This window comes from Chiroxiphia lanceolata, chromosome 5 (assembly GCF_009829145.1).
Source record: "Chiroxiphia lanceolata isolate bChiLan1 chromosome 5, bChiLan1.pri, whole genome shotgun sequence".
In the NCBI taxonomy this organism is placed as follows: Eukaryota; Metazoa; Chordata; class Aves; order Passeriformes; family Pipridae; genus Chiroxiphia; species Chiroxiphia lanceolata.
This window is the reverse complement of record NC_045641.1, coordinates 65,754,815-65,781,853: the sequence shown is the minus strand read 5'-3', so window position 1 is coordinate 65,781,853 and position 27,039 is coordinate 65,754,815. Positions and strand designations below refer to the sequence as shown.

The 27,039-nt window shown below is 37.8% G+C and overlaps 1 protein-coding gene across 10 annotated transcripts in view; it reads left to right on the top strand.

Annotated features, from left to right (window-relative positions):
• The window catches only part of PLEKHA5 (pleckstrin homology domain containing A5), a 165,652-nt gene that overhangs the window by 96,264 nt on the left and 42,349 nt on the right, over positions 1–27,039 (top strand). For all 10 annotated transcript variants that reach the window (XM_032687709.1, XM_032687707.1, XM_032687705.1 and 7 more), the window contains 7 exons: positions 1,607–1,690; positions 2,657–2,777; positions 9,066–9,170; positions 12,679–12,751; positions 16,397–16,497; positions 17,402–17,517; positions 23,580–24,044. In XM_032687709.1, coding sequence (XP_032543600.1) covers positions 1,607–1,690; positions 2,657–2,777; positions 9,066–9,170; positions 12,679–12,751; positions 16,397–16,497; positions 17,402–17,517; positions 23,580–24,044 — 1,065 coding nt within the window. The remainder of the gene's footprint in view (positions 1–1,606; positions 1,691–2,656; positions 2,778–9,065; positions 9,171–12,678; positions 12,752–16,396; positions 16,498–17,401; positions 17,518–23,579; positions 24,045–27,039) is intronic.

Genomic DNA, 27,039 nt, shown 5'->3' with positions numbered 1-27,039 from the left:
CTACCTTTTCTTAGTCTGATTTCTGCTCATATGCTTTTTAAACACTGAACCAGGTTTAAATTTTGTCAGTGTACCTTCCCTGCTCTCTTTCCTACGTTTTGGGGCAGGAGAGTTCAGAGGGGGTTGTTGCAGTCCAGCCATCCTTGCCTGTCCTAGCCTTGTCGCTGTGCCAGCTGGCAGCTCCGTGCTCCCAGGTGTGCTCCTGGTGTAACTGGGCTGGGATCCTGCTGCTTGCATGGAGGGGGTGGAAAAGCCCCCGTCTGCAGCAGGCACAGGTTGTAACAGCCAGCTGACTGACATATCTGGTAGGCAGTAAATGACAGAATGACAGATTGCTTGGGGTTGGAAGAGACCTCTGAGATCAGGGTCACATAGAGCAGGTTGCACAGGATTGCATCCAGGCAGGTTTTAAATCTTTCCAGAGGAGACTCCACAGCCTCTCTGGGCAGCCCGTTCCAGTGCTTTGTCACCCTCACAGTAAAAGAAGTTTTTCCTAATATTCAAATGGAACTAACTCCCTGTGTTTCAGTGTGTGCCTGTCAGTGGGCACCACTGAAGAGAGTCTGGCCCCATCCTCTTAACACCTGCCCTTCAGATACATGGATGCATTGATAACATCCCCTCTCAGTCGTCTCTTCTCCAGGCTGAACAGGCCCAGCTCTCCCAGCCTTTCCTCAGAAGTCCCCTCATCATGTCTGTAGCTTGGTGCTGAACCCTCTCCAGTAATTCCTTGTCTTTTTTGAACTGAGGAGCCCAGAACCAGAGAATTCCTCCCCTTCTCTTCCTGCCCCTCAGAGGCTGGAGGACTCAAGTCCAAATATTTCTTGGAGTTCAGGCAGCAGCTGATAGTTGTTGAATTTTGGCAATTTCTTCCAAACTGTGGGAGCCGCTGTGGTCTAACAGTACCTGCAGTTCAGGGGAGCGAGATACTGCAGAGTGGGTGTTTCTGTGCTGCTGAGAGTGAAGCTCTGGGCTGTCAGGCTCCCTGACACTTGAAGGTACTCCTGGGATCACTGCAGGGGAGCAGCACTCTGAATTAAAAAGTCACCTGCAAAAGTAGGACCGTGATTGTGATTCATCAGTCTTGTTCCGGTCGTTGGATATTTGTCTGTAGTATCAGAAATTTTAAACTGGTATCTTCATGTTCTAAGGTAGAAGACAATTGCTTTACAGTAGTGATATTTTATCCTTACAGAGCAATTATGTGTGTCTCAGGTTTAATTTGTCCCTGTCTAGCTGAAATCCTGTTTATGAACACATTAAGACGTAGCTGAAGTGAATTACCTATGTTCATATATGAACTAATAAGTCTTTTACTGGCTCTGGTTTTTAAAATGCAAAACAATTACCAACCCAGTACCAATGTTTCCCATCTCTTTCCAAAGTATTAATGAAGATTCTTTAACACTTGTTCTCATTTTTTTTATTAATTTATATATATATATATATGCATTGTGTGTGTGTACACAGATGTTGTTATATGCCCTAGTGAAATATTCATAATTGTTTTCATTGTACCGATATATTCGTTGTACCGGATTTACATATTTGAGTTAGAAAATCAAAACATCATTGCCTAATACTTCTCTTTGTCTCTCTTTCACAGTCATAATGAACGAAAAGTAACCTGCAAACATCCAGTAACAGGACAGCCATCGCAGGACAACTGTATTTTTGTTGTGAACGAACAGTAAGTGCCATCTGTTTCACTCCATAAAATATATGTTCTAAAACCTGTTAATACTGAAGCAAGACTCAGTGAATTACTAATTGCAATATTTATTTCTCACAAGTCAGATCAGCATGTGTATAGTTTTACTTGATTAAATTACTTGAAAGTAGTATTAAATATTTAATGCTAATTTTTAAGATCAAAACTGTAGCCCAAATTAGTTGTGTGATAGAAATGCACCGTGTTTATGCACTGTGTGAGTTTCCACTTGTCACTTTACTTATTCTGTAGGTTTAGCAAACGACCTGTGTATTATATCATAACCAAATAAACCTCCAAGAAGCAATAAATTTTATGATCACTTGGGGACAGTCACATGCTGTTAATCTATAATGTTTTCCCTGATAGTTTCTCCTCAGCTGGTTATGTTTTTGGCCAGCTGGGACGCTTTCTGAATCACAGGATAACTGCTTGGATTTGCTGTGTCTGCGTTAGTTTTGTAGAATACCCAGCAATGCAAGGAGATACGCATGGAACTCATACCTGACCTCAGGATTTTGTGTGTGGTTGGTTTTTGGGTGTCCTGCTCACCAGCATTGCTGAAACACGTTGTACGGTGGCGAGAGCGAAAACCATGAGAACTGCAGTTTCAAAACCTGCCTCTGCTCACCAAGCGGGGCAAAGCCAGAAGGGCTCTTTGGAGGGCATTCCTTCCCATTTCCATCTCATGCTCATACCTGTCTTTTTCCCTCCCACCAACACCTTACACTAATAGAGAAATCCTGTTTTAGAGCAACGCCTTAAAATTCATCTATTATAGATTTGAGTTTAAAACACAGTGCAGGTAACTTTGCAATGACATGTGAATTGCTTTCAGATTGGAAAAGTAGGACACAGGCTGTACTAGGCTACATCTAGGGGTGCTTTTTATTAGCAGTCTGCACACACAGCATGTTCTAGTGCTATTACATATTCTATTTTCAGGACTGCTGCAGCAATGACATCTGAAGAAAAGAAGGAGCGACCAGTAAGCATGATATGTGAAGCAACTAACTATAATCTGACATCAGATTATGCTGCTCATCCAATGAGCCCTGTGGGCAGAGTAAGTCTTTATGTCCAAATAAAATTAAAATTATTCAGTTATTCCACAAGGTACTAGACAGTGCTATATATTAGTATTCCACTGAAAAAGAGAAACAGAGGATATGTCTCTTTTTCAGGGCACTTGAACCCTTTCATGTTTAATTTGGAAACTGAAGTGTCTGAAACAAATTATCACTGTAACTGTAATTTTTATCAGATAACTCCGATCTTGTTACTTGCACATACTTAAAAATTGTTCACAGAATCTGACCTTTCTAATCTGTGTGAACAGCAGAATCTTGAGTGACTGATGAGGCACCTGGGCAACCATTGTTACAGGAATTGCTCAATCACAAATAATTGACTGGATTTCTCCAGGTAAAACAGTTATAATTGTGTATAAGAAGTAGTTATAAGAGAGGTGGAAGGTGACCCTGTGGTAAACAGCAGCTGACATGATTTGCTGGCACTGGACGAGAAGTCCTCCTTTCCTGGGAAAATTCCTGGAGAAAGTTCTGGAGGTTCTTAGGGTCACCTGAATTTGTGTCTTACTTCTCCATTTGCCCAGCTTCTCAGGGGGTTAAGGTAAATGCCCAGATGTTTTTATCAACTTTTAAGTTTACTGGATAAAGCTGATGAGCTTATTGTGTGCATGTATTGCTTTTTTAGTTTTCTGAACTGAAACTAAAAGTTCAGTTCCTGAAAAGAGAGTGTGCTTGATACAAAATTAAGAAGTCCCTTAAGTTTGCTAAGACACCAAGATAACTGCTTTGGTCACTGATGACAGACAAGAGCCCTGTCATCTCTTCTACTAGTAGTTAACATTTAAACAAGGGGGAAAAAACTCTATACTTTTGCTAGTCAATGAAAATTTTAACCCTGAGAAGTGTTTTTTTGGCAGGTTAATCCAGCCTGCAAGAGAAAAATAAACTTTGGAATGTGTTTTAACTGAACAAATTCCTTAATTTCAGAAACTTGGACTGAAATAATTTATTTTCCATGTGGGAGAAAACATTGTAAGGTTTCTTTAAGTGCATTTTGGAAATATTTGTTGTTTTAGATGTCTAACGAGATAGACAGAATCCTTGACCTACATCAGAAAAGTTATTTAATGAAAAAAGTGCCTTAATCTGTTAATGTTGCTGGGGGGAAAAATAGTCACAGATGTATTGTAAACAGTAACAAAATCCATCTCAACTTTCATATGATCATGTTTAAGTCTATGCAGGAAAACCAGTTTAAACCAAAACAAACTAGAAAACCCCCAAACAACAACAGCAAAAAAATGAACTCAGAACCAGCTAAGCCCTAAAACAACCAAGCAAGCAAAAAACCCAAGATAACTTATTGCTATAGTCATAATAGTGATGTAGAATGCAATAGTTACAGAGCTAGTTCTGTTGAAATTAGTTTTCTAGGAAGCAATCTTAAGTTAAATGGAGGAAATTAATTACAATTTAGGAGCATGTGTTTTACAAGCATATTTTTCACACTCCTCTTTCAAAGGAGAAGTTGAAAATGCCCTTTAGCCTAATGTTTGTTTCATAACGTTCTAGAAGGAAATTGAGATTTCTATGGCCCAGTTACTGTGATTTCTTTACTTTCATTGATTAATGACACTTTAGCTTTCTGTGAAAATAATATTTTAAAAAAACAGATTCTTGTTGTACTTTTCATTCTTCCTGTTCCAGTTACTTAAATGGACTTAAAATATTAATATGGTTCTTGTGGCTGTATGTGTAATTACTGTAAATCACTTTTTAGATGTGAATTTGTCTGAATTATTGCCACACCATTTTAAAATTGTTGTGTTTAGGAGGTGAATACTTGTAAAGTAGAACCACAGCTGATACTAGTCAGCATTTTCTGGCAGTTATTTAAGGATAATGAGTCAAAACACTTTTAAAGATAACTGTATAGAAAGGGCCCATGGGTTGTACATGGATACAAAACTGATTTTCTTGTATGTTTTTATTCACGTCTTCTAGCAGTAGGACCTGAAATTCTTAGCTGTCTTACCAACTTTTGAGTATAATATATAGAGGTTCCATGTATTGCAGCACAATGAAAGAGGAATACAATGTTGTTGAGGACAGTAAATTACAGAGCAGAAGGATGCCTTGTGTGGTTGCTTCATGTATTTTTTAGGTGTTTCTGTTTTCAGAGATAACTCATGAACACACCTAATGTTGGAAGGTAAAGAGGAATAGAACAAAAGTTTGTGGTACAACTAAAGTTTCAGACAGATGAGGGGTACAGAAGTAAGTTCTTCCTTTTATTAATGTTAATTGATCCCAAATAGATATGGAACTTGGAGAAGTTTCTATCTTGTGGCAGAAAGACTCTGCTGCTACCCAGAGGCTAATATGAGGTGAGGCAAAGGTCAGTCTTTCCCAAGTAAAAATCTCAGTTCTAATCCTCCTTTCCCACTGTATACATGATGCTGGCCAAATAACACACTACAGCTCTGTTAAGTGCTGCTTCTTCCCTGTTAGCTTGAAGTGTATTTCTAAACTTGAAGCCCCTAGGACAGACCTCTGACTGTGAAAAAGATCTGCATAGGCCTGAAATTGCTACAGAAGTACATATTTTCACCTCTCTTTGTAAAATTAAGAAATCGATTTTGTAGTTGTCTGTTTTATTTTATTTTTTTCCCTGCTGTTAAAATCACTACCCAGACAAATATGATTATGAAATGCATTCAGGGAATCAGCTTTTTAATGTGTAAAGTCATATTACCAGTCACCCTCCACAGTTCATCTCTGCTGCTCTTCATTGCTGTCCTGATTATCAGCAGAATAAAGGGAACAATTTTCTCACAGCGAGTGGAGTGTTAGCCCAGGACAGATGCTGCAGAGCTCCTGGTGACTCTATTAAAGTCACTGTGATGTATCACCATGTTTATAAATGTTTATCAGTTTGTTTATATATATTTCATACAGTGCTCAAGCGAGTCCAGCTTTAAATGGTTAGTTTAGGTATAGCCTTACCTAGGCTGGAAATTTTGGATTAATAGTCATGAGGTTCGTTAGCAAACAGCACAGTAAACAGGGACAGTGTGAAGGGCAGTATTGGTGCTCAGGCTGAATATCTGTACTGTGTTTCCATAGTCAGACTAGTCCAGTAGTGCTCCTTGTGCATCTTCCATTTTAGTCTTACCCTAAATTAAATCCAGTTTGCTTTATTATGCAAACCAAAGCACAGTAACCATGAATGATTGGGAGATTTGCTTTAAGAGCAGCCTCCTAGTCCAAGCTAAAATGCTGAGGCAGAAACCCACTGATCTCACGGAAAACTGCAACATTGGAAGGCACTGAAATTGCCTACAAAATCCAGAAGGCAGAATCATGTTGCTTTGTGGTTTGGAAGATAATGTAAACCTTGAAGACTGGGAACATATTTTTAAACAGATTTGGAAAGTAACAGAGATATAGATTTCTATTCTCTGAGTTTACATGCAGAAAATTTCAATATTAGCAAGGACTTCAACCTATGTTTTTCAAATGTGTATGCAATAAGTTTAAGGTTAATGAATTACTTTTGTGCTAGTTCGGAAACTGGGGAAGAAGCCTCACAGAAATCCTGTGTCCTCTACCAACTAAGCAGGGAGAAAAGCATCTTGCAGAGTGATGAAGTGTGCAGCCCCAGCTGCTGACTGCTCTGTTACCCAGAGTTCAAAACCCTGCTGGTGTTTGTTTTTTCAGTTTGGGGAAAGAGTGAATAACACTAGCTGGACTTCCTGGCTTCTTTCTCAGTACTGGAACCATAAAGGGTCCCTCACTTAGGTTCTGGTTTTAGAAATATCACAGTTGCCAGGACAATGCCTTAGAAAGGATCAGATGGTACCAGATGTGACTGTGTTTGCTTGCTCTGTTAACTTCTACACCTCCAGCAAGTATTTAGTAGCTCGATTATTTATTCACTATCCTCCTTTTCTCTTTACCTTTTCTAGAAGCTGGAGCTGTGCAATGTGTCCTGTATTTTTAGTGCTATGGGGTAAAAAGTACTTGAACCCTTCAATTCTTTTTTTTCTTCCCCGTCTTCCTGTGTCCACAGTTTAAGATAATTAGATATGTGTGAGAGAATATGGAATGGCCAGGGATTCCAGGCATAACAAGAGGAGGAGGTGATGTAAAAAGTCTGAGAACTCATAATTAGTTTATATATGCACCTTCAGTATTTCAGTACTTATTGTCTCAAGGCTCAGAGTTTGTTGTGAACAGTTATTCTCTTTATGCAGTGTGAGGTAAAATAATCACGAGTCATCTAAAGTGTTCTCTGTGTTAACTAAAATTAGAAAGCACTTGTGATGCTGCATTTAATTAAAGGAAGTTTGTATTCACAGTTGGTAGAATGTAACCCATTAGAACTTTGCTGTTAGCTCAGGGAAATTGGAGTCAATATGGCTTTTTATCAGACCTACCTTAGAGAGAGCTGTCTAAATTATCTGAATTTGTTGGTAGACTTGACATTAGTAGTACTTGTGGTTCGTTGTGTTTTCAGAAGCATCTTTAATACATTAGCTATTTTTACAAGTACAGGAATTCTAGAACACTCTTGAGAGGTTTTGAACCTTTAATATCTAATATTAGAGCAGCTATGAGCATTATAAATTATTTCTGATCAAAGTGTTGGCAGAGCTCTTGTGTGATATTCCAATATCAAGTCATGCAGGTTAACTGAGAGAGATGTAGTTCACTTTATAACTGGATTGTTATAGGTTCTCTGTATATTGCTTTTTCACAGCTGGATGTCATAATTCTCTTGGCTTCTTACAACCCTTTCTCCATTTTGCAGTGGTAGAATTTTTCAGATGAAAATGTGGACGTTTTTTACTTTTATTCTTAATTTGCTTTTGAGTTGCTTGCTCTGTCGTGCTTCCCAGAGCTGAGCCAAATTGCTGTATCTTCAAGGGAAATTACAAGCACTCTTGATTGTTTTTATATTCCCTCATGATTCTTTCAAGAAAAGAGAGACAAAACATCCTTGTTTCATTGTGTTGTAGACTTTAGGCAAACACACGTAGTTTGTGTAACGTTATTCTTTTTTAGCCAAGGGATGTATCCTTCAGTTACTGGCATTGTTGACAAAAGCTGCACATAATTTTGAATTAAGTTTCCAGTTTATGATTCCACCTACTGTGGAATTCTCTCTGAAACATATATAAAACCCAGCTTAGTTCTGTGATACGTGTTGAGAGAATTTCCACAGAGAACCCCCATACCCTAATTTGCAACAAAACCTGAGTGTGTGTTTAGCATTTCTCCTTCGGGAATTTTGCATACACTCATGATTAGTCTCAGTAGCAGAGATAGGGAAGCTGGGACACAGGATTATATTGTCTCAGTTCAAATGGTGGATTTGAAGCAGAGCCATGAATACAGCTTAAAAAACTTACTTGAATTTTACTTCTTTTGCTCTATCACGTGGCATGGTCTCTGAGGCACCAGTTCTTGCAGGGTTTAAAACACAAGTAAATGTTCAGCTCGTTTAGTTTACAGCACAGACTTCTTAATGTAGGCTGAGAAGAATGGAAGTGTGAATTGGCAAAGCACTGCACGTTTCTTTATGCCTTTTCCAATTTCTTTTGGTTATTCAAGTAGAAGGATAAAATCTAAAATGGGTTGGTTTTCCTACTTCTCTTAGTCATACGTGATCATTGCAAGGCTTTAAAAGGTACAAGCAACAGCAAATATAAGCACTGGAGTTTCAGGACAAAAGTTTCAAAGTAGACCTTAGTGTAAGCAGGTGAAATAGTAAATATTCAAACTAACCAAGAGATCACAGAGCAAAAGGTTCTTGAGAAGAAAGAAAAAATAAAAAAACTAGTATGTGTTAGGAAAGGGGGAGTTATTTCTTGTTGAAATCCAGACAAGTTGTCATATATTAGGTTAGTGTTGGAAGCGAGAAAGAGCAGAATTTTCTGCCCAGGTGATGTAATTTTTCGTAATTAATAATAGTTCTGAGAGTTTACTTTTCTTTCTACAACTCAGTAGGCATTCTACCTTCCTTATAAGAAGGTCAGATATGTATTTGTTTGGATTTTTTCGTGTTTAAAAAAAAAAAAAATCTTCAAGCACTTGTCTTGGGATTTGTCTTTATATTTTCTGCAGAAGAAATGAAAGAAATGCTTAAACCAGCAGAGCCATCACAATAATTATTCATCTGAAAAAGGAATGCAGTTTGTGTTCTGCAGTCCCCCAGAGGAACACGTATAAGAAAAAGTTCTTAAAGCAAAGGAAATGTGTTATGATTTTTCAGCAGATATTGATGTCATGGTTTCTTTAACCTGTTCAATTCAATGTAGACATCACGATCTTCAAAGAAGGTTCATAATTTCGGAAAGAGATCGAACTCCATAAAGAGAAATCCTAATGCACCAGTTGTCAGACGTGGCTGGCTCTACAAACAGGTACTCTTACCTTCTTCACCCCCTTCTTTTTTTTCTGTAATGTGTGTAATGTGCAAAAGACAATCATTTCTATAAAATACAGTGATAGCAGAGTGAAGCTCCAAACTGAGAGGAACTGACTCGTGGTTTTCAATTAATTATCTACTTATTGGATGTCATTCTGATACAAATAAGGACATTGGACAAGTAAAGAACATTGATGGATTGTATGTACATAATTCTTTCTAAAATACATGGAGGACTTGAAAAATCTAGGCAGATGTTGGCAGTAAATAGCTGATTTAATTTCCGACATGTCGAGATGATGGGACAAGGATGTATGGCCCAGAATATTGGTGGGTTTTTTTGTGGTTTGTTGTTGTTGTTTGGTTTGGTTGTTTGTTTGGGGTTTTTTTTGGGGGGGGTTGTTTGTTTTGCTATATCCTTAATTTTTTTTCTAAAAGTAAGTAAATATTTTCAATAAAAAATTGGAAGTGGAGCTATTTTTTCATATATTTTGCATAGATGTGCCTATTTTCCTAAAGATAATCGTCTTAAAACCAGAGATGATTTTAGGTTTTCCTATTGAAAATAGGCATTATTGAAAATATTCCTGGTATTTAGTGACAGTGTTGCTAGCCTGCAGTAGATTAGCTGTACTGCAATACCAGACCACTTGCACTATATGGGTTTGCAGGAATTCAGAGTAGAGTAGCACAATCAAAAAAATGAACAACAAAACTGATTAGGCCATATTAGGACTATATTTTTAAAATCCACCAACAGCCCTGTAAGAACTTGTAATTTTAACTCAGCTGAGACATGTGTGTATGTAATTTTGATGTACATTGTCATTTACTGTGCCTACTCAGATAGACTGGAATGACCTGCATAGCTTTCTGGATGCTGTTGATGAGTCAGTTTTTAAAAATTACCCCCCAGATAATAAGATCTAGAAGTATCTGTTTAAGTTAAAGACTTTTCCATGTTTAGACAACCCTGTGGCCTCTACTCTGATTCAGTGTTGAGTGTGAAAAACTCTCACAAAGGTGAGAGATTTTGTTGCTTTGTTATGGGGCTATTAAACTTTTTAGATTGAAAAAAGTAGCTCTATTCCTAAAGCAGTGTTTTCTGGATATATTTTAAGATCACAGAATCACACAGTTGTCATGGTTAGAAGGCACCTCATGATCATGTAGCACAACCTCCCCTGCTCAAAGCAGGCTCAGCTATAGCAGGTTGTCCAGGACTGTATCCTCAGGGATGGACACTGCACCACGGCCTCTCTGGGAAATTTGTGGCAGTGTGTGACCAGTCTCAGAACAAACAAGTTGACCTCTGCTCAAGTGGAATTTTGTGTTTCTTAATTTGTGCCCATTGTTTCTTTTCTGGTCACTGGCAAGAGTTTGGCTCCACCTTCTTTATACACTCTTACATCAGGTATTTCTACACACTGATATATGGACTGAACAGTCCCAACTCTCTCAGCCTCTTTTCATATGGAAGATGCTCCAATCCCTTCATCACTTTGTGACCCTTTGCTGGATTCAGTGCAGTGTGTTCATGTTTCTCTTGTACCAGTGAGCCCAGCATTGAACCCATTACTCCAGCTAGACCTCCCTGGTGCTGAGTAGAGAGGAAGGATGTCCTCCCTGTGGCTGCTGACAGCTCTGTTAATGTAGTCTGGGATGCTGTTGGCCTTCTTTGCCGTGAGGGCGCGTTGCTGGCTCGTGGTGGTGCACGAGGTTATTGCTCTCCAGATGGAGGACTGAGCATTAACTTTGTTGAACTTCAAGAGATTCTTCTCTGCCCAGTTTCCCAGCCTGTTGTGGTCCCTCTGAATGACAGCACAACCATCTGGTGTTTGAGCCACCCCTCATAATTTGTGTTATCTGCAGACTTGCTGGGGGTGTGCAGCTCATTAATGAAGTTGTTGTGTAGTCTTGGCCGCAGTATCAACCCCTGGGGCGGATCACAAGGAACCGGCCACCCACTCATGGGCCTGGCTGTAAAACCAGTTTTTAATCCACCTCACTGTCATACTGCTTACTGTGTAAAATGATTTAAACAGTGTGATGTTTGGTTGGTGTCTGTAAGGAAAGGGGCTGCTCAATATTCCCATGTCGTAGTAGTAGAAAGCCAATTCAATCCAGGGTTTTATCAACAGACACGATCTTCAGAAATTTATAGTGAAAGCTTGTGCAGGTTTCTTTTTGATAGTGCAACATGTTTGTGTAATCACAGAGAATGGCAATTTTTGTTTAACTCAGGGTGTTCTGTCTCAATGCATGTGATGATACCCTTCTTCCATTTTTCTACTAATCTTTAAGTCCAGAGCCAACTCTTTTTTTGGAAGATGTTTACAGTGAACATACTTTTTCTGAATAATGTTTCTTAGGTAATGCTTGGTTTACCTTTTCTTCTTTTAGCTCATTTCCCCTACCCTGAAAGGAGAAGAGCTTGAAATATGAGGCTAAAAATTATGCTGACTTTTGCCAGGGGTGTGTGTTTGGGAGGGGGGAAGAGACCAACCCCAAAACCAAACCCACTCCACCCTACAGTTTTTCGTTATAGAATCCCTCTTGGTTGCCACAAAAACCCTATTTACTACAAGAATATTGATAATTCACACCTACTTTTCTTCTTGGAACTGATTAACATATTTATTAAATCCGATTCAGCCAGGATGTGTGTGCTGCAATGCTCAGGCTTATTTACACTGCAGTAGTGGTGGTAGTTTTTCATTCTGAGTTGTGCAGTGTAAATTGGTTATAAAAATAAAAGAAAATGAAATTGCTTTAGGAATAAACTTTATTTGGGAAAGAAATTTGCTCTAAATGTGAGTGGTAGTAGAAGTTCAGCAGAGTTTCTTAAGAAAAAAAAGGAGGATATACCCCAAGTATTACCTTGTTCTTTTAGTAATATATATATATATATATGCATATACACTTTTTTTTTTTTTTGGTTAATTGTAGATTGTAGCCTCTAGCATGCCTGGAGAAAAGGAGGCTCAGGTAGGGCCTTCTTACTCTCTACAGCTACCTGAGAGGAGATTGTAGTGAGGTGGGGGCAAATGATGGGACAAGAAGAAACAGCCTCCAGTTATGCCAGGGGAGTTTTAGTTTGGATATTAGGAAAAAAAATCCTTCACCACAGGGGTTGTCAAGCGCTGGAACAGGCTGCCCAGGGAAGTGGTTAGGTCACCAGCCCTGAAGGTATAATTAGATGTGTTGATGTGGCACTTGGGAACATGGTTTAGTGGTGGACTGGCAGTACTGGGTAACAGTTGGACCTGATGATCTAAATGGTCTTTTCCAACCTAAACAACTCCACGATTCTCTGTTACCTTCAGGCTTCCTGTGTCACTTGTATGCAGTGACAGGTCGTGATAAAAAGTCAAAGTTACTTAAAATAGCCAAGAAAATGAGCTACTGGCACAGCACCACAGTTATGTAGTACCTGGTTTGCCTTATGAACGACTGCTGTCAACAGTCTGAGAGCTCTTACCTCATCCCTTTGGTTAATACAGGATAGCACTGGAATGAAGCTGTGGAAGAAGAGGTGGTTTGTGCTCTCCGATCTGTGTCTCTTCTATTACAGAGGTGAGTTCCACTCCCGACACCTTCGTTTGCTAATTTTACTGGAAGCAGATAAATTTGGACACACCACTCAAATGTAAGAAATAAGAAGCTGCTACTTAACTTAATAGATTAACAAGGTTGTATAGCTGTCAATATCCAGGCCTGCTACTTTTATCTTTTTTTTTTTTTTCTTTCTTCCTTAATTACCAATTTCATGTAATTACTTCCTGCCTGTTCAGGGTATGCTCAAAGGGCAAACCCATTCACAGCCACCTCTGTTATTAAATTCTGGATTGTAGTTTTCTCACTGCTTCTGTTGCTAGAAACTAAGTATGTCAGTTTAAATCTGATTTTTCATGCAATTTAAGTAACTGAAAGGGATAGGGATAGTGCAGGGGAGCTGAAACTCTGCCTTTGGAATGATAAGAGGATATATACACCTTTAGGAACTCTAATCAGTGTTCATGAATACTTATAAAGTGAAATGTTGTCCAGTTCCATAAGAGTAGAAATCTCTGCTGTATTTAGAACAAAGGAATCTGTTAGTAACCTTATGTAGCTACATCAGACTTACTTTACATGGGAAAAATTATCTGCTTGTAATTCTAGTCTGGAGTTATGTGTGTTAAAAAACTGATTCCTTCCCTATTACAGATTATTAACTGTAGTGCTCCTGAGGAGATAAACAAATGGGATTTGTGCATATGGAAACATATTAAATCCTGAAATCAAGAGCGAAGAGGGTTGTAAAGCAAAATAGAGGAACATGAGCAGTTAGGGCCATCTGCAACCTTAATTGAAGGTGGAGAGTAAGAAAGGGTTTCAGCTGTAGGATGAGACTTTAGAATTGGTGGGAGTGGTGCTGATGCTGGTGATGCTGAAAGCAGTGACAGATAAATTTAAAATGGTGTTCTGTTAAAGTGCAGCATGGATCTAATCAAAGACAAATCAGGTCATGAAACATGAAAGCTCTGTAACTGCAACTCTTTGTAACTGTTTGCAACTTGTAACTGCAAAGTTAACAAATTCTGAGTTATTAAACTATAATCATTAGGCTTCATTTCTCTACCCTAAGAAATATACATAGTTTGATAAACCATTGCAGAGTCAAAATTAGGCTGTAATTTCAGTCATGGAGGCATCAACTGATAGAGTTACACTGTGTTTACTTAAATGGTCGTTATCTGTGCTTTCTGACAGGGTTTTCTTCTTTTTAACAAGTCTTTAGGTTTTCTCTTCCAAAGGTTCTAAAGACAGTTCTACTTTTTGGCTGCTGTAAGAACAGGTTAAATTGCTTAAAAGCGCAGCACAGGAAGTATCTAAAAATAAATTTAAAAAAAGCAATAAGCAAGAGAAACAACAAATAAATCCAAACAGCTCTATAATCTTACTTTTTAATTTCTACATATTAATCTGCCTAATAAGTTGAAATTCAGACAGAACAGCCTAAATAATTTACACGATAAATTTAGCTTTTAGGTACTAGAAAGTAATTAAAGCTGTTAAACTGTGATTAAACTTGTAGTGATAGTCCAAAAACTTTCACTCTATGCCCTGTGCTTTTATATTTCTGTTAATTCTGTCTCAGACATTGAAAAATAGAAATGAGAGAGCTGTGCACTTACCCCCAGATTGCAAATCGTGTTTCTGGTTGTTCGGGGCTTTTTTTGGTTTTATTAGTAAGTCTTGCTGAACGTCTGCAATTGTGTTCCAATTAACAGCTCAATTACAATCTGCAGATGAAAAGAAAATCATGTCACTGTATTTTTTCAGAGCTAAGAGAATACTTTGTTTCACGGAGGGATGAAAGACTGTCCACTTGTCCTATTGGAAGGTTATTGTTGCCACAAGTAAAAGTTCTGAGAACTGTCCAGAAGATATGCTATTTCTCTCTTGTACTGTTCATACAGAGCACACAAGTAAAGATGGGTATGGAGTGGTGCAATGTGTAGATAAAAGCAAGTCTGATTGGAAACAGATTTTGAAAATCTGGAATTGAAATGTAGCAGTATGTCTTTACCAGAGACCAAAGTCCTCCAGACCTGCAGCTGTTCAGTGGAACAAAAAATGCCTTGTGCTTTTATATGGCACTAGTGGGTGTGACTGACTCAGTAATAAGTCAAAATATAATCTAGCAGAAGGGAAGAATTTTTCCCCCAAACAGCAGTCCAAATAAAGTAAACCTCAGCATTTGCCATGTGTTCGAGGACAGAGGGGGAAAAGGGCAGATTTTTTTGTGGCTCGCAGGGGAGTAAATATTTGAGAGGGGAAGGTGAGATGGTTTCAGACATACTTATGAGTACAGTTGAGTACCTGAAAGTAGATCCACTCCATCTCTGCCTTTTAATCAAAATAATTTTATGCTCAGCTCTCCAATTAAATAACTATCCTAGAAAGCATAATTTTTACATCTAACCTGTCATGTAATACTAAAATGGCTGGGCAGAGCTTTCTAAGCCATGTAAATAATCTAAATGAAGGTTGTGGCTTTTCAAAATTTAGTGAGTGAAGGAGTACCAAGAAAGTATTTTTAAATCCACCCATAAGCAATAGCCCTTTTTTGCTGTTTAAGTACATTTTAATCGTGACAGTGTTAATTTTTCAGGCTTGAAATTTTGGAATATCTGTGTTTTCATCCTAATATCATAGATACACAGTCATTGATTTTGGGCACCGTGTTCAACTATGAGAAGTGTTTTAGGGGACAGTCCTCAAGATTCGGCTGTGAATAGAATTTCTCTACATGAAATAAAATTAAGACTGACTTTGTGAATTGCATTCAATTATTCCTTTATTAAAGTGTAATTGGATTTAAAAGCTGGTTGTGGCTTTCAATTAAAATGTCAATTTATCAGTATAACGTATTGTTCTAAAATTGTACGTAAAACAGGGTTCTGGGAAAAGGGTGTTTGTTTGGGGGGAGAATTTGTTTTTTACGAATTATCTGAAACATATGCATTCTTACAGATAGAATGTAATCGAGTGTAAACTCTGTAGGAATTACAAAGGGAATTATAATTAAGTACTGTAATGGGAATTATGTAGCATTATATGCTTGAGATCAGAAGAGGAATGTGCAAATTTTCTCAAAGGCCAACAATAATGAGAGCTTTAGAATACCTGTGGCGTCGCAGGTATTTGCGGTTTTTACAGAACAACAGATAGCAGGTGGCTACTGTTCTTGTCACTGAATTAGAGGCTTGGCTTCCATCTGCTCTTCAGTTTTGAAGTCACAGGCAGGTAGGCACTGATCCCCAGGAGAGCTGTGGGCGTAGCTGTCTGTGGCGTTTCCCATAAGGCAGGTTCCACGAGGGAGCTCACGTGCTTTACACGGGTACAGAACCGCGCGCTCAGGAGGGGTCTTTGCGCTCGTCCATCTCGGGGAGAAAGTCAGAGGTGGACGAGGTTTCACGGTGCCTGGCAGGTTTTGGGGGGCACCACACGTCCTGTGGCATGTGTTGGCTGCACAGTTGCCCTTTAGACTGCACACAGATACCTGTAACACAGCTCAGTCTGGCTCTCTGGTTCTCTGATGCCTTTTCCTCTGAGGTGAATGTCTGGTTACTGGTCTTGTGTGATTGAACACAAGAGTTTGACTGAAGTGTCTGAATACAAACATCACGTGTCAAAACACTGTTTCTCTAATCAAAGATTATGCATTCACAGATGAGAAAGAAGAGGGAATACTGGGTAGCATACTTCTGCCTAGTTTTCAGATATCTATGCTGTCTGCTGAGGACCACATTAACCGCAAATATGCCTTTAAGGTAAGGGAATCAATTTTTCCACTTGGTTTTGTATCTGAAAGCACAATAGCCTGGTGATAAGGACTCATTTTACAGTTATTATGTACAACAGGATTGACAAACAGCTTCTGAGGCTGATTTTTGCATAATACAGTAGCAGAAGCTTCAAGTATTTAGCCTGATGTAAATACAGAATTACTAAAATGGGAAAGTGGATGGATATCACTCACTAGTAGTATCTTAGATCTTTAAAGCACCACATGGTATTTTAGACCAGTATCTGCATCTGAACTTACCTTATTAATGAATGTTCTTTAGTTATTCAGATACAAAGTATCTTCACACATAAATAAAAATAAGGATTTATTAACACTTAAATCACAATATTACATGAACCATTGTTAGGAGTGTTTCACAGCTGATCTTTTAAATCATGATATAAATGACTTCACTAAATATTTTCTCCTGACTTTTTTTGTTGTTGTTTTATGAGCTCCTTTTGGCACTTCGTTTGGTCTCCTAACCAGCACATCATTTATTTACAATGGTAAGTACAACTGAAAACTTACTGTATCATTCAGGCTGCCAAAATCTATTCCAAAATCTTATTTCTAATAATTATATCAATTTACATTAATGAGTGATCAATATAGTTTTTAATATATTGAAGAAATGTAAGGCTTTTTATGTAGCCTATTAATGAAGAAACAGCTAGGATTGAAAATTACTGGCAATTATTTTGAAAATATGAGTGCAGTGACCGAGAAACATTGTAGTATTCCTTTTCATATTTTTTTCTGATAATATTATTTGCAGAAATCTTATTGTATAAAGCATTAGAGGGAGTATGCAGTAACAATATTTGCCTCTTTTCTTTTACAGAATCTTATATTTTTATTGCAATGACCATGTCATTTCCAATCAGGCAGCTCATCCAAACATGAGGACCTATTATTTCTGCACAGATACAGGGAAGGAAATGGAGCTGTGGATGAAAGCCATGATAGATGCAGCACTTGTGCAGACAGAGCCTGTGAAAAGGTAATGTGGATTGACAAAAGAGTGGAACAGTATATTGTTTTCTCTTATTTAGTTTGATTTATGTAATGAAAAGGTGTTCCTGAAAACAGAATGTAAATTGGCTGAAGTAATTTCTCCTTATATTAAAGAGCCCTTACTAATGTAACAGTGCTGGATAAAATTTTGAAGAAGTAAAAATAACCTAAGTTCTGTTCTGAATCTTGATTGTAAGGAGCTAGAAAAAACAACCCTGACTTATTCCTTTAGCCAGTGGCATCAAAAGAAGTGCAATGACAAATAGTATGTGCAGGCATGTTTGACTTCCCCTGCCCTCCCAACTGAATAGCAATAGCAGCTCAACTGGTGGTAGCCCTTGGCTGAAACCTGTCATAAGTCTCAAATTCACAACTGGATTTTCTGGCTAAATTAAATGGTTGTACCTGTGGGCAACCTGTGGGGAGCCATTCTTGTTCATCATTAAGCTGTCATCAAATTTATACTCCCCTATCTGGAGCCTTATCTTTCTGTATCCGTGTGTTGACAATGAAAAGCAAGTTATCACCAGGAGCCTTGTGCTCTCAGAAACAGAATATTGTCTGCTGCTGTCTATCCAGTGGGAATCGTTTTCTCTCGGAATGTGGTCCCTTGGGTCGACTCCATGACATCTCTAATGGAAACCTCATCAACTGGAAGTTTAAAAGCTCCTCGTTATTGATGGCACAGAAGTTATTGCTGATGGCTGCTGTCACTTGATCTATTCTCCACTCTGTTGGTTCCTGCTACCCTGGAGCTAAATGAATGTCAGAGATGCTGAGAAATTTTAAGTTTTAAAAAAAAGTGGTAAAAAAAAAAAATCAAAATCGCATAGACACAGCACCAGAGAAGCCTAGTGAATAATAAAATTAATCTGAAAAATCAGTCTTGTATTGCAGATACAGTGGAGAAATTAATAAACCAAATCAAACTCACTTAACTTCAAACAGAAATCATATATCAATTGTATAAGCACTTTGTAGAGGGAATAACACTGAAGGGGGTCATTCTGAATCTTTTTTTGAACCGCTGAAATAACCTTCATTTGATATTTGCAATACTGTGAATCTCTGCCTGGGTGTCACAGGCTGAACAGGCTTGCCAACAGCCAAACAAGTGTCAGAAAAGCAACTTATGTAACACCATCTTGTTGTTTTAATTCAGGCAAGAAACCTTAGAATGAAACAGAATTAGATGTGACCTCTTTGAAAACTTGCTTAGTAACCTTGAAATAATTACTTCAGAGAAAATACATTTCAGGACCAAGTCTCGAAGACTTTCATGTCTGTTAGCTATAATAAGGAAGAAAATCCTTCAGACATCTGTTTTGTAAGGAATCCATCTTTTGGCTATCAAACCGGTTCTTAAAATGAAATGGAGCAGGATATGATCTTATGCAGAAGAAATACTGTTCCTTCCCTGTAAAAATCTGTTGAGTATTAAGTGTTTTATTACCTCATCTCTAAGTAACCTAAAGTTTGGCATGCATGGAGCTCTAAGCATAGATGGTTTTGGTTTAGTCAAATTTAGCCATTGCTTTTGTTTCTCAATTTTGGTTTTTTTCTAGAAGTTCTAACATTGTACCGAATACAGTTTTCTAACAGACTGGATACTTGCAATACAACAGATGAGTTATTAAGAATTCTTCCTTAAATACTCATGCAAGCTGATGTTGAGCCACTCTTAAGTGCTTGTTAATATAAATACCCAGTGATAAATCAAGAGCTTTTACAGTATAGTTCTTGAAATCTAGAAATCCAGGTACTTCACTGCTTATGGTACTCTGGAAACAAACTCAACAGTCTGTTAAACCAAATGTTTTAGCTTTAAATAATTTTAGAGTTTTAATCTGTGTCTTGTTTTTCTGGGGATGTGAGTTCCTTGGAGAGAAAAAAAGATAAAAGGAATGTTTAAAACATTAAATTGGGGGAGGGAGGGTTGCCTGTTTCCCGTAAACTATTAGTTTCCACTTAGAGTTAGCCATATAAAACAGAAACAAGATACTGAGGTGAGAAAATAAAAATGGGACCATTTCTCTCAAAACTAATCTGCATTAACAGCAGAAAAACTCCCTTCTGATGTATTGCTGCAGGGAAGGACAAATACTATTTGGTCCTATTGACTTAATTGTAATTCCTCCTTTCTAAACGTTTTTAATTTACCTAGATAGTAAATTCAAGTGTAATAGTGTACTGAGAGACTTATCAAAATAATTAAACGCAAATAATGTAGGCAGTGAGGATGTTATGACTCAAAATATGATCTCAAACAACCTCTCTGCATCAGCAAAACATCTTGCTTATTCCTTGTTGTGTCACTGTGGGCCACAGTTGAATTGTGTCTGAGTACTTGCATGTGTATGTAGATGGTAATGTCCACCAACATACTGATTTAACATTTGTACCCTAAATGCCGATTTCTCTGCTCTCCCCTGTTTGAGTGTCATTTTTCTAGCCTTTCACTGCCAGCTTGTGTATTGGAGCCTTTGTTTCTTCTCAGGGATGCAGGATGTGCTAAGAAAAGATTTCTTTTTTTTCCTCCTAGTGTAGTTACTTTTCCTAAACAGCAGAAGCTAGGCTGCCAAAAAAGCACTTGTTAGCATAGTGACATCCACAGTGGGGGCTTACTGACGTCACTGTGCTTGGAAAAGATGGCTTTTTCTTTTCAAATGCCTCTGCCTGGCTTTGTTAAATCACAGTCCTCAGATCCATCTGATAATTAATTACATGCTTCCCCTCCCCCCAGCCCTTTCAGAATTACTTATTTATATAAACCAGCATTAAATGGTACTTTTTTTTGTGTTACAGTTCCGTACATATTATTCCTTTTTGGTTGCAGAAGTCTATAAATTGCATCCAGCATATGCTGAAGGACAAGTGTTCAATGCTCATTCTCTTCCTCTTCTCCCTATCCCGTCCTCAAATAACCTGCAAGTCTTTGAGAGCCAGCTATAAATATGGAGCCAAATATACATATGGATTTATTACATTTGCCTCTTAGTTTCTGGTAACTTTTTTTCCCTTTGGGATCCTTCACTGTGGAAAGAGATCCCTTGCTCACAGAGTTGACTCATTTGGTGCACCAAGTTAAAGGAGAGCCCAGAAGTCTGTTTGAACATCAGTCATTCAGGCTCTACACCATTACAAAGAATGTCAGATATAAATGTTTGGCTCTGCTGTGTATAACCATAGTAACCAGTGATATAGCACCGAGATTGCATGGAAAAACAATTCTGTGATTTGGGGGTTTCTTGGTTTTTTTTTTTAATTAAGACAGACAGTGCAAAGCAGTGTGAGACTGGGAATCAAACACTGTTCTGAGTCTTGACCACGTATATGATGAATGTCCTTAGAGATGCCACTCTCCCTCTGCACTGTGGATTTTCCATCTGTAAAATGGCAGCTGTTTCTCTACTGTAAAGCTTGAGAAAAATTTATAGGAAGTGTTATATAAAGGGGTAGGTGGTGCTATTAAGGCATGCTGCATATATTAATGCCCATGTTTAGGATTATTTGCAAACTAGTCCATACATTTATTTGTAAACTCTTGAGTTCTGGCTGAAAGCTGAAATCTTAATGCCCTTTTTTGACTTGATAATTGTGGGAAATTGAGTTTTTCATTCAGATTCCTGTTTGGGGAATTCCTTTAGTTTTTGGTAGAAACCTAGGTAGTAGAGTTTTAAGGTGGGAGTGAGGAGGTGATCTTTTTTCTTTTTCATAATCTTGAGAAGGAATCTAGGCAGAAATATTTGGGATTTGGAACAATTTAAAGTCTTGGGGACAAAAAAAAAAGTAAATTTTAAAACCCCTCACTTTTAAATTTCAGTAGGAGGTTAGCATAGCTTTTCTTTGCTGATACTTGGAAATTGTAGGAAAGGTGATATAGGTGTAGTAGTTCCACCTCCCTCACAAAAGTCTATGTAAAAACTGTTTCAGCATCGAGATCTTTTTTTCTCTAGAAATTATGGTTGGCAGAAACATTACACACTCCTTTCTTCTAGCAGAAAACATCAGATGTATCTAACATCTGCATTGAATAGTGATGTATGAGAAAAAAACACTGTGTCTAAAAATAATGCCAACACATATAGCCAAAGAGTTGTTCATGTTAGATTATGAGTATGAGTGTTTTCATTTGCAGTACATTTGACATGTGTGTACACTTCCATGTTGGCAGCTCAGGAATAATCACTGAAAGACAAGGACTGTTTTGACCTACTTATACTCACTTATAAAGTGAATTTTGGGGGACTTTTATGGCATCGTGAAGTATCAAGCAGAGATTGGGGTCGTCACAGCCATGTGAGGAAGAGGCATAGGGGGAAAAAAAATCACACTCTTGTTAGCATGCAAAGTGAACAAGCATTTTGTTTTAACTCGGGTACCGTATCCAGAGGACATCGATGTCTTGATGTTTCTGAGCAATGGGTTTGAAATGGTGCATTTGTCAAGGCAGGAGGAATCAATTTGTCTTGATTCCTTCCACGTCACAGAGCCTTCATAGCAAGAGTAGGGTGGTAATGGGAGGTGCATTTAAAATTAAGTGTCCAATATTATTAGCAGTGGGTAGTATTTTATTAGGACCATACAGTTTTCGGTCCTTTAGGTATTTGCAGGGGTTCTGTCCCAAATTAGGTGGCCTTTTGGGAATTGTCAACTTAAATAATCTGTTGGGGAAGTGTAGACTTGTTGAACATTTAAGCCTCTTGTTCAAGATGGGGTAAGCAATAATGTTTACAGGCATGTACATAGTTACTCTGCCTGGAATTAGAGCCCTTTTCAGAGGAGTGGTTCTGTCTGTGCTCTTGGTCAGCTGTGTATGTGATGGCCTTTTTACAGACACTTGAACTGGGGACAGTTACAAGGATGAATAATGCATTTGCAAAAAAGATGCAAAACTATGAAAGGTTAATTTGACATCATCCTAAAAATAAAGTGTTGCTCCTAGTTTGGTTTTATACAGAGATGTAATCTTAAAAAATTATATCTCTTCCTCTTCTTTCCTCCCATACCAAAAAATGTTGATCAAAACATTTTAAGGTGGTGGGTTTTTTTTTTCTAGTGAACTGAAAAAGTCACTCTTTGACCTGGAATTGAAGTTCAGGTCCCAGTATGGGAAAAGACACAGCTTCTTGACATTTTCAAATTTTAAAAAGAAGAACACTAATAAAACTGCACACATTGAGTACTTATGTAAATACTGTAAAGCACTAAGGGTTCTAAAAATATCATTATTCTGTGGTACAGTTCCTTAAGTCAGCAGCTATTTTCCCCCTTAAATTTAGAAAAGCCACAGTCATTTCCCACAAAGTGTGTGCCAGCCAAAGCGATAACATACCAGAGAAACCTAATTGATACCAGTGACTATGAAAAGTCATTTGCTTTCTTTAAAGGAGCCCATTATATGTTAAATTCAGCAGTATTGTGAATCACAAGCTGACTGTCAAAATCATCTGAATTTCAGTCTGTTGACATTTGGAAGCTGTAGCTCTTGGAGAGCCACTGAATATTTTCACTCCTTGAATGTCCAGCCCTCCAGGAACTGTACATCCACTTTTTCAGTCCCTGGCTTTATTTCCTGTTGTGCACATTTTCTCTAAGGGGTTAATTAAAGGGTGACTTAAAAGATTTACATCATGTAACAATTGCCTTTAAAATAGCAAAGAAAGAGAGAAGTGTAGAAGAAAAAATACACACACTCTCCAACTAGAAAAACCACAAATGAACCAACCAAAAAGCAAACCAACCAAACACTACCACCAACCCCAAAACAAAATTAAAAACAAAAGAAAAAAACAAACAAAAATCCAGCAATAACAACCACAAAAACAGAATATCCAGGAACAACAAAAATCCACAATCTATCCTTGATTATTGTGAAAATATGTCCTGATTTTTTTCTCTCAGAGTCAAGATATTGTTATAAAATGTCTGGGCAGGGATTCACTGAAATAACCCTGATAAATACCAATATATTCGCTTTTAATTTTTTATTACTATTTTTAATGAATGTTCTGTTGGTATTATAGCTTGTCATATATTCCCTTCCAGAATAGAGAAGCTAACCATTGAAAATACATCACCTCGAGAGGCAAACAGTATTTCAAACCACCGGGTGCTGATTAGGCCAGAGGCACAAAATAACCAGAAAAACAAAGAAGTGAACAAAAACGAGGAGAAGAAAGCTTTGGAAGCCGAAAAGTACGGGTTCCAGAAAGTCGGGCAAGATAAACCGTTAACAAAAATCAACAGCGTGAAGCTAAATCCTTTGGGATCCGAGTACAGGACTTTGCCCATGAGCACCATCCAGGCTGGACACTTCAGGCCAGTCCATTTGAATGGGTCTGAGAGCAAAGGTGGAGTTGTCCTGGCGGATGCTGGAGATGGAGCTCATCACAACGCGCTGCCGTCGCACGTGGAGTCCGAGCGGGTCATGCAGAGAACCAACTCGATGCTGCAGCTGGAACAGTGGATTAAAATACAGAGGGGAAAAGGACAAGAAGAGGAAACAAGAGGGTAAGCACTGTGAAGTAGTTTTATTACTTTTTTTTATTATTTTTTTTTCTGCTAGGCTTTCTAGCAGATAATACTTAACGCTTGTATCCCGGTTAGGTTCTTTGGTTTTTGGTCTGTATGACATAAATACATTATTCATTGTTCTCTGTAAGAAGTGCCTGGGTGACTGCTGGGAACAATTTTATTGAAGTTTCCTTTTATTACCATTTGAGTGAATATTATTAATTAAAGTATAATAATAGCTCAATAACTAAAAAGGGCTAGAAACCATTTTTGGGTGTTAGACATTTCTCTGTCCTAGCAGAGAGATATCATCAATCGTAGCAATTCCTTTTCCTCTTAAAATGTGTTCTTGAAATTGCCCTGTCTTCTGGCATTTATATTCACAAATTCTTATAATAATATTTTATTTAAAATTCTTATAAAATATTCCAGGGAGCTTTTAAACTTTAAACAAACTTTAGTTGAAGAGAGACAGAAGCTTTACTTAACAGTAAGACAGAAATCTAACTAACTTGATGCTTAAAGCTCCTCTTCTTATGAAATTAAGTATCTCCCAGTTATAATATTGAGTTCTAGTGCTTATTCCTGAAGTTTTAAAATTATCTGTGAATGATTGACACTATTGAATGCCATGCTGATAGCAATTTCTCTGTCTGTCAGAAGTGTAGGGACATTGCTTCCAGGCTGTCTTACAGACAAGCAGCTCTAGCAGTAAAATATAAAAGGTTTTAATATTACATTTGATAGGAAGTATGGAGATGCTATCACTGGAGAAATTTTGAAGAGCTGGAAATTAGGGAGTGAGTATAATGAGATAGATGGCAGAGCAGAGTTTAAGATAGAACAAAGTTCAGAAAATGTGTTTTGTTCAAATTTCAAAATATGGGTTAGGGGCTTTTCAGTTCTTGCAAAATCTTGAAAAATTTCCATTAGCTTGACTTCTGCTTGCCAAAGTTGGTTGAAAATTTCCTGGTTGCCTTTAGTCCTTCATTAGATATAATTAGGAATTGTTAAATGTGTTGTTTCATGAAATACCCAACGTGAGTAGTTTGATGGAGTTTGAACTGGCAGTGCAGACAGTGCCTTGCACACCCTGACATTTATTTTATTATGCATGTTTGCATAATGAGAACCAAGGAGGCTCTCTGATGCAGTTAATTTTTTTTATTGGACTGTAAAGCTTGCAACCAAACAGTAGAAATTAGAATAGCTTGGCTATTTTTCAATTGTGAACAAGTATAAAAGCCCTAAAACTGATTTCATTGTGGGAATCAAATACAAGCAAGTGCCATTAACAATATGTTACTAATTAACAATATTTTATTCTTGACTACGGGGAACACTTGTTGCCTAAATAAGGGTGGCATTGATAGCATTAAAGGGTGGGCATTCAAATGCAGTTCTACATAAAAGTTGCAAACTGAAAAAGAATTGGCCTTGAGCTACCTTTTTTGCTTTCTGTGGAAGTGACCTTGAATAATGATCCAAATTTTCTAATGTATATATATAGTGATGTCATTTAAATGTGGTTTCATTTCAATTTAAAATTTTATTTTTGTTCAGATTGCCAGAAATTTAAGTAGAATTGAAGTTAAAGAATTAGAGTAGAAATAAGCACCAGCTTATGTTAAAGCCTAAGGTTGGGGTGAGAGGTTAATAAGGCTGTTTGTAGTAAGACCTGTTCAACTCATAACTTGAATTTTTGAATAAAGTAGCCTTTATTTAAAGGGGGAAAGTTGCTGACTTTTAACAAAGCTGCTTTCCATTTCATCTATCTCTCTCATGTGTTAGAGAAATCATGGAGGACCAAACTGAGTATCTCTGGTGTCAGCCTGAAAAAAATCAGCACTTTAAGAATGCTTAAATGTCAACAAATAGGTACAATTAAATAACTATATATAAAATAGGAACTCTTAGCTGTCCTCAGTGTGGAATGAAAAAGGTTCACTATACAACTACTAATTTTTTAGAGGAATAGGCTGAGCCCGTAGTAGTTTGATTACCCAAAAACTGAGAATGATGACAATGTAGGTTTTAGTTCTTGAAGCTTTTATTTGCCATTTCCATGGATCTAGACACCATCTAGTTTTTAAGAGCCACAGGAATAGAGACAATTGCTGCCTTGGGAAAGACAAACCTTTTTTAAAACCAAAAAGAAACGTGTTTTAAATAAAAAAAATGAACACATTCCACTTCAGTTTCATTTTATTGAATCAATTTTGCACAAGTCACTTTTGAATAAATGTTTTCATCAAAAACAGTTCACTTAAGTGGTCTTTCAAATGTGAAAAAATACCCAAGAGTTGCATGGTACTGAGGTATTATGTTGTTGCTAACCCAGGATGTGAGGCTGTCTCTCACCTTGCCCATATAAGCCTCATCCTAAATAATGCACCAGGTTTCTGTCTTCAGTCTGTGCCACCCTTTGCTTAATTCACACGTGGAAGTTCTGTATTCCGGGCCAGGAGGTAGCCCTGTTCTTTAGGATGAAGGTCTGTTTTGAGGTTCCAGTCATCACAGAACTGAGCCCCTAAAGGTTTAGCAGCAAAGTTGCTTTCCCAAATAGTCCAACTTGGACACCAGAACCACTCTTGCTACCCAACAGTAAGCCTTGAGACAACCCCTAAAGATGTCTATAAGGAGTCTGTGAACAAACGTGGAAGCCTTTTTTCTGTATGGGAGCACTTCTAAGGACACATCATTTATGATGACAGATGCAGAAATATTTTGCAACCTCAAACCCAGCTGCTGCAGTCTCCCCTTGTGTGCAAGGCAGTGCTGTCTGGAGTTAGTTTTTGGATTTGACTAGAATGGTATCTTTGCAAGTATCAACAGTACATTGGTGTATCTGTTTTGATTTTATTGAACTATGCAAAACAAGGCTTAACACTGAGGGGATTGGGCTTTTTACAATTTTCATGGTTTAACGATTGAAGATGGATTCTGTTATCTTTCTAAATGTCCTAGAATATAAGTAATTGCATGTAGACTT